The sequence below is a fragment of the Haliotis rufescens genome, unplaced genomic scaffold (genome assembly GCF_023055435.1).
Source record: "Haliotis rufescens isolate VD_foot unplaced genomic scaffold, xgHalRufe1.0.p SCAF_3, whole genome shotgun sequence".
Classification (NCBI taxonomy): domain Eukaryota; kingdom Metazoa; phylum Mollusca; class Gastropoda; order Lepetellida; family Haliotidae; genus Haliotis; species Haliotis rufescens.
The window spans coordinates 46056785-46067937 of record NW_025964001.1 but is presented as its reverse complement, the minus strand read 5'-3'; the positions used below and the strand labels follow the sequence as shown (position 1 = coordinate 46067937).

Below are 11153 nucleotides of genomic sequence, written 5' to 3'. Positions count from 1 at the left end.
TTACATATTAAACATCAATTATTTTATGAATGACAACCCATGATAAGAGATTATTACCCTCATGTGTTTCCATATCAGCGCCGCGATTCGCTGTGCAGAGTTGCGTCCCTTGGACACGCCAGAAACCTATGATTGTGGGTTCGAATCCTGGTTCGCCCCAATTATGTTTCTAGGTTTGTCAGCACCATACCCGTGCTCGTGGGTTTCACCGAAGTGGTAAACGTCTGAGACCTGCATCACTTCGGGCTTTCCTCCCACATTAAGCTGACACGCCGTGATATAACTGGAATAATGTTAAAAGCAGCTTTAAACCCAACTCACTCACTCACTTCTATATATTTGTTGACTAGACATGCACAAACAGTGTTGTGACAGAGCATGAAGAACCTGTACACAGTTACAGATGTAAACAGCTGCAGACAGTCACAGATATGGACACAGCTGCAGACAGTCACAGATATGGACACAGCTGCAGACAGTCACAGATATGGACACAGCTGTAGACAGTCACAGATATGGACACAGCTGAAGAACCAGTAGACATAAGGAATCGGAACTGAAAGCATGCAGCAAGCAGTGAATTGCAAACACGAATCCTGATGATAACAATTTAACACAGCAACTTGGAACAAATATAAATGGAATACACCTTAAGGTTTGATGGAGTTGAATCATCAATTGTAATAATAATAATAATAGGTGTGCGTGCGTGCGTGCGTGCGTGCGTGCGTGCGTGCGTGCGTGCGTGCGTGCGTTAGCAAAAGCCATGTACTGCTAGAATATATTAGTTTATCAAATGTGTCCATCACACGAGATATGAAACCACTGTTTTGAAGACTAGTGTGCTACAATGAGTCAATTGCATCTTCATAATTCATAAACTTTCCAGAAAGAATTACATACAGCTCAACATCAGTCCAAACCACTGGTATCAAATTGGTCAGCTGATGACTTAATCTCCAACATAACTAAGGCATGAACATCGGTAATATTTCTCTGTGGGAATATATCCCTGAACATAATTTCCCAATAATGGTGTCTGTTTGTGATAATACCTACTTTTGGACTCAGTAATCTATGTAGTGCCTAATCAATGGAAACTTGGTAATATTGTCCAAATATTAGACCACTGCTTCCGATATATAAAACATATCGTTTAACATTTCAATTTCAAAATTCAATATTAGGAAAAGTTATTACTTCACACTACAATATTGAAAGTATTCACACTGACATGTATTCAAACTGACATGCATGCGCAGTCATTCCTTGTCACTCTGGAACTTGTTAATGAGTGACCTCACCCATCCTTTCATGATGACAAGGTTCTCAATGTCTGTGCTCAATTGGTCGAGCCTGCCTAGTGAGCGTGCTGACCTGAGACCACAAAGTTCCGGTGAGCTCTCTCTGCCGTGTTCTGATTCAGCCCGCACATGATGGTGCATGAATTGATTGCCACCATAGGAGTGACTGCCACTGCCACCAACCACAGCAAAGTGTGGCCCTGAGATGCCAGATGAGCAGCTGGAGCTGATGGATGTGTTCGAGCTGCTGTTGATGGAGCCGATGTTGCTGCTGGAACTAGGGTGCCAGCTCTTGGACTGGCCAGATCGTGAATCCGTAACCAGGGACTGCTGAATATCTTTCACAGATTTGGGTTGCACCAATTCCCTTTCTTCACTGGTGTTTCTACTGCTGTGTCTGGAATATTGCGATGCCTGTTGTAGAGTCTGGAGTCGCTGACGAATCACTGAGCCTGGTCCCCTACGCTTGACCTCAACAGTATGTGGAGTCTTTGGTTTATTCCTTTCCTCCAAGATCTGAACAAAGTCTTTGATTGACTGTCTTGGTTTCTTTGGGGTCTCCTTCACAACCTTCTGTTTAGGATCAATATTGACGTCACAAAACACTGCCGAATCCTGAAAAACTTCCGAGTCAAAAGCTATAGACAAACGACGTTCATAAAAACTATCAACAGAATCAGCAGACGATTCTGACTGAGTACGCCCCCTAGACACCGTTGACTCTTTCTGTCTAGTGTCCAAGGTAGGAGTCTCATCTTTCTCCTGTTCAGTTTCTTCTACATCCATTTGCTTGGCAGGAGGTGGGGTCATGTTATTGACAGCGGCAGTGGTCTCCATGGAATTACTATCAGTCTCGTCACTTTGCATAGAAAAGCCTGAGTCTGACTGCTGAATTTCCATCTTGTTTAGTAAAGGACTATGATTTTCAGCAGCCGGGGGCAAAATTGGTAATGACAACCGAGCCTGAGGTTCAGGAGTAGTCTCCTTGCTGGAAAGTTCATAGGAAGAAAGAGAATCACTGTCCCTGAGAACACAGGCACTGTGAGGTCTTAGTTTATCAGTTATCAAGGCCTCTACATTAGGTGGAAGAGAATTTGCCATCCTGGACCCAATAGAGTCTCCACCAAGTCCTCTCTGCCTCAGGAATATCCTCAGTTCCTCATCTTCCTCCAGAAGATGGTGCTGCCTCTTCAGCCTCTCTGTTCCTCTCTTTCGTGCATGTGGCGAGTCCAGGGTCTCACAAGAAGAGTTTTTACTCTTTGCATCATCCATCTTCTCATCATCTGACATGAGCAAAGATGATGGACGGACATCTGACACACTTGACAATGTCGAGTGGCCATCGCTGTCTTCCATACGTTTTGAAATTTTTGATGTCCAGCTGTGAATCTTGTGTTTCAGAGTATCCATGATCCCTTCACTGGAGCTGCTGGAATGGCTTTCGTAAGATGATGTAGAAATATTTGAATGTCTGTTCCCTTTCTCAAACTCATTGTAATGGAAAACAGGTAGATTGGTTGGAAACTTACATGATGATGAAGAATTATTGTCCCTGGACTTTCTCATATAATCCTCCATCTCAGCTACCATTCTCTCACTATCTGTGTATCCCTCACAGTCGAAAGATGATGGCCTGTTATTGGCAGCTTGAGCAATGGTCTTTGTTTTGGTCAAGGGTGTGGAATTGGATCTGTTGAGGTTATGACGTGAGAGATGGTCATGATGGGGAAACTTTGGAGACGTTGATGACACAATGATTGAGGGAACGCTTGAGGCAACCGTAACCTTGGGGATATCTGGAACAGTGTCATAGGTTGAGACTGGTCTGGATGCCAGGTTGCAGGGAGAGTCATTTGTGTTCTGCTTCATCGGGTTTTGTGAGTTATGTTCCTGCTTCATCACTACAGGGCTTTTTGGCGGTGTCATAGTCCCTCTCGGTGGGGTACAATATTTGGAAAAATACTTCTGATTCTCAGTATCATTTAAAGAATTTCGGTTCACATATACCCTCCAGTCCATATTTTCGCGGCTACCACTTTTAGGATCACTAGGTTCAGAAGTTTTCTTCTGTTTATTCACCTGAGGTTTGACCGAGACATTTGACACACTGACAGATCCAGAGAGCTTCTTAACTGCTGGGTTCTTCACCCATGGATCTTCTGATAAGTGTGACACATCGGTCATTGATCCCTTAGTCAGCTTCTCTGTGCTGCCCCAGTTTGTGAGCTTGGCGTTGATTCCCTTCATGGAAGAAGCATCACAGTCCACCGAAAGGTGCTTCACAGTATAAACTGGGTGACGCAATGCTTTTATTGTCAGGTTTTCACGGGACCTTTTGGCAAAAGTGTCATGGAAAGCAGGAATGCTTTTACCCTGCTCTTTGTGACCATTTTTTGTCCACTGCTTTGTCTGAAGATTCACAAGACTTCCTTGTTTGTTCTTTGTCCAGGAGTTGGAATTCACTGTGCCACTTTCCTTGGGACTGTTTCTTGAATCCTTGGATGGAGGTGTTATATTCAAAATAGGCATACTGGTGTACCTACTCTGCTTATTGGTTTTCTTGGGTTTATCTCCATCAGACAATTCATCCAAATCTGACCGACTATTAAACACAACATCATTATAGTCTTTCAAACCATCTTGTGTAAGATCTGGATCATCCACATCACTCTCTGAATCAGAATCAATGCTGGGTATAACATCACCAAGATCTAGTGAGTTGATTGGTCTCATTCTGGTTGCAATACGGAAACTCTTGGCTCGCCGGACATTGTCACTGGAAGTCTCTTTGGGAGAAGTGTTTTTCTGGCCAGCCAACGTGTCCACAGACCTGCTGAAGCCCACAGATGTGTCTTCAATGACTGCAGACTGAGAGGAGATATCACTCTGAGTTGTGGCTCTGGAGACTGAGGCGCCTTCACTGGATGTGTCAGTCACACTTTGTTTGCTCTGGAAGAAAAAATACACTGATAGCAGAAGCACTGATAAGTATTCAGAATATTCTTATGTTACTGAAATTACATTCTTCTAAAAACTTCTCAAGCTTAATTAATAAAAATGGAAACTGCATCATATAGTATAATCGAATGTAGTTCTAAACATACTACATGAACAAATCTGACTACCTTTTTGTGGTCCGGGGTTGTCTCCCTTGCTACACTGGTCTCCAGTGAAGAATGTGTCTGCCTTCTCTCCAGGAGTGGCGACTGTAACAAATCAACACATTGCAGATGTTAAATACTGCAACGCCATTTTAATGTTAATTTGAATCTTCCATTTGACATAATTAATCGCTAAGGATGTCATGATATGTCTACCTAAAACTACAAAACATTATTTCACTATTTGAGTCTTCATGAGATACATATAGTAATACTTAATATGTGCTGTTTGCATGATCTTCATGTTCCTTGGGGACCAGCTGACAGGAGGTTCTTTTAATGAACAAGTTTGTGTTTACCTTCCATAATTATTTACTTGGAAGTAAATTGTAATAGCATTACACCATCAGATTTAGCAATCACATTCACGATATACGGTAAAGTAGAGCTAGCCCAAGTAGTCTTGGTCAACGTTACTTTTAGTAACATAAAAAAATAAATTAAAAAGCGGGAACTAATACATGGGTATGATATTGTCCAATGTCAATTCACGATGCTATACCAGGTAAAGATACAGAGTTGTGAGTCAGATCAAACGGAAGGATATGATACTTACTGTTCTAGGACTGATGTCTCCCTGAAAGAAGATAATCACACCATTAATTCATAGGAACTTTCAGTTTTAATCTAAGGAAACCTTTGCCATTGCTTAAGTATAATTTGATTATTTTTCGATATGTTTTTTTTTCCTCACATATTTCATGTTCAATATGATATTCCGAAAGAATGTGTTTGGAAGAACTGATGGACAAACTTTACTCTGTCAATGAAGCAATCTTAGGACTAGGTAGTTTGTTTAATAATGTTCTCATAGAGTGAAGAAACTGTTCTGGAAACTGCAGACTGTAAAGTGTACATATATAAGTACTAAAATATATACTTACTTTCCTGTTTCCAGCTGTAGAAAGAACAGAAAGGGAAACAAATGAAACATTTATATTTTTTTTAACTCTTAACATAAGGAACTACAAGTAGGAAAGACTGTTGGCAACAATGTGTGACCTCCAACATAACACAGTGATGGCTGTGTTTGTTACATAAGTTACAAGTAGGAAAGATTGTTGGCAACAATGTGTGACCTCCAACATAACACAGTGATGGCTGTGTTTGTTACATAAGTTACAAGTAGGAAAGATTGTTGGCAACAAAGTGTGACCTCTAACATAACATAGCGATGGCCGTGTTTGTTACATAAGTTCCAAGTACAAAAGACTGTTGGCAACAATGTGTGACCTCCAACATAACATAGCGATGGCCGTGTTTGTTACATAAGTTACAAGAAGAAACGACTAGGCAACAAAGTGTGACCTCCAACATAACATAGCGATGGCCGTGTTTGTTACATAAGTTACAAGTAGAAAAGATTGTTGGCAACAATGTATGACCTCCAACATAACATAGCGATGACTGTGTTTGTTACATAAGTTACAAGTAGGAAAGATTGTTGGCAACAAAGTGTGACCTCTAACATAACATAGCGATGGCTGTGTTTGTTACATAAGTTACAAGAAGAAACGACTAGGCAACAAAGTGTGACCTCCAACATAACATAGCGATGACCGTGTTTGTTACATAAGTTACAAGAAGAAACGACTAGGTAACAAAGTGTGTCCTCCAACATAACATAGCGATGGCCGTGTTTGTTACATAAGTTACAAGAAGAAAGGACTAGGCAACAAAGTGTGACCTCCAACATAACATAGCGATGGCTGTGTTTATTACATAAGTTACAAGAAGAAACGACTAGGCAACAAAGTGTGTCCTCCAACATAACATAGCGATGACCGTGTTTGTTACATAAGTTACAAGAAGAAACGACTAGGCAACAAAGTGTGACCTCCAACATAACATAGAGATGGCCGTGTTTGTTACATAAGTTACAAGAAGAAACGACTAGGCAACAAAGTGTGACCTCCAACATAACATAGTGATGGCCGTGTTTGTTACATAAGTTACAAGAAGAAACGACTAGGCAACAAAGTGTGACCTCCAACATAACATAGTGATGGCCGTGTTTGTTACATAAGTTACAAGAAGAAACGACTAGGCAACAAAGTGTGTCCTCCAACATAACATAGTGATTGCCGTGTTTGTTACATAAGTTACAAGAAGAAACGACTAGGTAACAAAGTGTGACCTCTAACATCAACTTACATGATCCTCTCTTTCCCTTCTGGGGCTTCAACAGATCTGAAATGAAAAGATCAATCTATAGATTCTAGTGACTCATGGCAAGGAAATAGAGGCTCATTCATTGTTTACTGAGTACCTCACTGACCGTGCACCAACATCTGCCCATAGAGGACAAGCAGCTCTATCAGACGCAGATACAGGATTTTGAAAAAGAGGTGCGCACTATCCAAGTTACAATGTAAACAAAAAAGAAATCAAGGGCCGAAATAAGCTGACAAAAGGGTCATGTCTGGTGACTTATGCTGGTCACATGCCTTATAATCAAGAGCTAGGAGTATGACAGAGCCATTTAGCTGTAAATGTAATATATCTACAATTCCCTTGCCATGTATTGAGAAGAAGTATAGGTGGGTTGCCTCCCCTTACCTGGTAGTCTTCCACCAGACTTCCGCCGCCCTCGCCGACGTTCCAGGTACTCAGGGGCCGTATGGTGACTCCGCCTTGGGTCGAGGTTCTCACTGTTCACATAGTCTGAAACATCACCATCAGTCATATAGCTACAAACCACAACATAACCATAGCCCAATTATACTTAGAGGATTGCTATACAGTAAACTATGATTATTACACACTCAAAGGGACCACTATTTTTTGTTTGTAATAAGCATATATACAGCATATATAGCAAATGTCCAGGACCAAAAATAAGTTTGTTTAATCCGTCTGTTCATTATAAACGTAGTTTACTGTATTTCTATTACTGATATTCAGTTATGTATGTTGTCACTATTAAGACAATTTGTCCAGTGACAAGTTGGTGTGTATACCAATATGAGGACATCCCAACCTAGGCAGCTCCCCTCACCATCATCATGGTTCCTGCCCAGCTCCATCACCAGGCTCTTCACCTTGTCCGGGATCTTCCCCTTGTAGGTCTCCAGAATGAGGCGCTTGATCTCCTGGCACCACCGCCGCTTCTGTTCCATGTTCCGCGCCTGCACAGGGAACAAGTCAGCATAAGGTCATACCTTTCACCATCTACATTTAGGTATCCTTAAATGACCAACATTCAAACAGTTTTGACTGACTGGTGTGTGGACCTACCTGCAGGGTGAACTGGGCCCGGGGGTTGTCGAAGGGTATGAGGTGGAAGCTGAGAGGTTCATTGGGGATCACTTCCACCAGCATCAGGTTGGCCAGCTGGGAACACACAGATCAGTATGTGTACAAAGGGACATTACAAGAATGTGTGAAATAGGTATGTCACAGACCCGAGCTTGAATGGGATGCACTGCATCCATTAAGAAAGAAGGGAACACACATAGCAATTTTCTCTGTCTGTAGATATTTGAGGACAATAACATTATGTGAGATGGGGCATTTGCTAGTGAGGTGGGAGGGGATGACAAGATACTAATTGATTTATTTAGGCTCAACTGTTGTGTTGGAAGGGTTACCTGTATGGATGCCTTGCAGCCCAGCATCCCACCCTCCTTCTTCTTGCTGATGAGGATCTCCCGCTCAAACAGGAAGACCTGGCGGGATGCCTTGGCACCATACACACGGAAAGGCCCCTGCAACACACCGCTCACTTGTAGACACACACTGTAGATCACTCCAACAGGGAGCAGCATTAAAGCAGCATCTACATTTACTCAGTGTTGAGTTTTGAGCTCTCTTGTGTACTTACCTCAAGGACGAGTTCCCCTAGTCGGATGAGGTCCTCACCCCCATACTCCTCCAGCTGGCTCTGTATCTCTTGGATGCGCACAGCATGCTCATGTTTCCGCTTCATCTCATTGATGTGGTGAGCCATTTCTGTCATGTGTTTGAATGCTTTGTTCAATGTCTCGTATCCTGTTTTGTCCTTGTCAAAAAACTTCAAAATGTTCTGAAACATAAATACCAGTGTAAGTACCTTTAACAAGTTAGAGCAGCAAAAGCCTGAAATATTAATTCCTAATGAAAGCCGAGGCATTGCCTTGAATTAACTTCAGGCTTTTACTGGAGAACATAGAAAAGGTGCAGGGGCCAAGTCAAACATGGTCCACCAAGAAAAACCATGATACAAACATCCTTAGATCAAGGCTGCTTCTACAACAGGCTGACTAATGGCCACAATAGGATTCCTCAATATGGTATATCGACTACCCATGCACCAAGTTCTACTTAAGTATCCTATGTGGAGCCCCACTATACAGAATACCCATGCACCAAGTTCTATTTAAGTATCCTCTGTAGAGCCCCACTATACAGACTACCCATGCACCAAGTTCTATTTAAGTATCCTACGTGGAGACCCACTATACAGACTACCAATATACACCAAGTTCTACTTAAGTATCCTATGTGGAGCCCCACTATACTGACTACCCATACACCAAGTTCTACTTAAGTATCCTATGTGGGGCCCAACTATACAGACTACCCATGCACCAAGTTCTACTTAAGTATCCTCTGTGGAGCCCCACTATACAGACTACCCATACTCCAAGTTCTACTTAAGTATCCTCTGTGGAGCCCAACTATACAGACTACCCATACACCAAGTTCTACTTAAGTATCCTCTGTGGAGCCCAACTATACAGAATACCCATACACCAAGTTCTACTGAAGTATCCTCTGTGGAGCCCAACTATACAGACTACCCATACAACAAGTTCTACTGAAGTATCCTCTGTGGAGCCCAACTATACAGACTACCCATACTCCAAGTTCTACTTAAGTATCCTCTGTGGAGCCCAACTATACAGACTACCCATACACCAAGTTCTACTTAAGTATCCTCTGTGGAGCCCAACTATACAGACTACCCATACAACAAGTTCTACTGAAGTATCCTCTGTGGAGCCCAACTATACAGACTACCCATACAACAAGTTCTACTGAAGTATCCTCTGTGGAGCCCAACTATACAGACTACCCATACAACAAGTTCTACTGATGTATCCTCTGTGGAGCCCAACTATACAGACTACCCATACACCAAGTTCTACTTAAGTATCCTATGTGGAGCCCAACTATACAGAATACCCATACACCAAGTTCTACTGAAGTATCCTACGTGGAGACCCACTGTACAGACTACCCATATACCAAGTTCTACTTAAGTATCCTATGTGGAGCGGCTCAACTGTACATAAATACCTTGCATCATCGATGTACCTCATTATCCCCACAATGCTACGATACGTAACCTCAGACAAGAAGCGAAAGCGTGTCGACAGTCAGTCGACCGATGCAGATCAGTCGAGCGGATCTGCCAAACCCTCAAAGTCTTGACGATCATTTTGTAAGTCGTGGCTAACGACTTTCACTTGGTTGACATACAATGAGGATTTGCAGATTTTATTGTTTTCAGTAGCTAGTCGTATATTGAATCTTGATTGATCGCCATTTTGCTTTCTCTGACGATCGATATCAAATTTTTTATGGTCAATAATTGAGTACAGATGGAAAAAGTATTCAAATAACTATTGCTATCAACGATATTTTAGTATTTGTGATTATGTTATCTGTCTTGTTTTTAAATAATCTTTAGTTTAAAAAAAAACTTTTCCCATGAGGTCACGTGATAACCAAATATGGGATAATAGTCTCGACCCAAATTTTACAACGCGTACACTTGAGCAGACTCATGAATATAACTCATGAATATTAATTGGACCGTTCACTACGTTAACAGACTGTTATTATAACAGAAACAAATGTATGTTTTCCATATATATATAAAATGATATTATTTGTTATTAATTGTCCGGTGAATTTAACAATTTAAACTGAAACAATTCATAATTCATCATATTATGGCGTGGCCTAATTGCAAATGTCCGATTGGGATTTAAAATTTTCCGGACCCCTTGTGGAGCCCAACTATACAGACTACCCATACACCAAGTTCTACTTAAGTATCCTACGTGGAGCCCCACTATACCCATACACCATGTTCTACTTAAGTATCCTACATGGAGCCCAACTATACAGACTACCCATACACCAAGTTCTACTTAAGTATGCTACATGGAGCCCCACTATACTGACTACCCATACACCAAGTTCTACTTAATTATTACCCCTGTGGTGAAGATACATGTGGTAAGATACTAAATCCGTACGTCACACGTGTGTCGTACAAGGTTGACCTCATTTTATTCGTTTTGATTGGATAACCGTGACCTCTGCCACACCGGGACTCCTTTTTTCATTCATAAACAAATTGCGAGACATAATTTACTTTCGCAACGACAGAACTGAAAGATCTCATGAAAATGACAGACATTTACAATGCCAACAATACCCATATTTGGGCATATATCAATATTCGTGCACCACCAGATTTGCAACCGGTTTCAATTTGGTCTGTTGATGAGCGAAAGTTGTTATGTATTTACATATTTAACGTGGGTAATAAATAAAATACCACACTCATTTCTTGTTGGATACCATTTTTACAAAACTCGCTATCGCTCAGTCAGATACCATAGAAAGTCCACTCGTTTCGTAAAAATGGTATCTAACAAGTTTTCTCTTTGTATCCTATTTGGAACCCATGCAC

General features: G+C 41.5%; 1 protein-coding gene across 6 annotated transcripts in view; it reads right to left on the bottom strand.

Annotated features, from left to right (window-relative positions):
* Positions 1 to 332: 332 nt before the first annotated feature.
* The window catches only part of LOC124124556, a 114269-nt gene continuing 103448 nt past the window's right edge, over positions 333 to 11153 (bottom strand). For all 6 annotated transcript variants that reach the window (XM_048403013.1, XM_048403016.1, XM_048403015.1 and 3 more), the window contains 10 exons: positions 8289 to 8489; positions 8056 to 8172; positions 7703 to 7798; positions 7464 to 7593; positions 7025 to 7129; positions 6620 to 6655; positions 5350 to 5363; positions 5022 to 5042; positions 4430 to 4510; positions 333 to 4253 (listed from right to left, as the gene is read on the bottom strand). In XM_048403013.1, the coding sequence (XP_048258970.1) occupies positions 1263 to 4253; positions 4430 to 4510; positions 5022 to 5042; positions 5350 to 5363; positions 6620 to 6655; positions 7025 to 7129; positions 7464 to 7593; positions 7703 to 7798; positions 8056 to 8172; positions 8289 to 8489 (3792 nt within the window). In that variant the 3' untranslated portion in view covers positions 333 to 1262. The remainder of the gene's footprint in view (positions 4254 to 4429; positions 4511 to 5021; positions 5043 to 5349; positions 5364 to 6619; positions 6656 to 7024; positions 7130 to 7463; positions 7594 to 7702; positions 7799 to 8055; positions 8173 to 8288; positions 8490 to 11153) is intronic.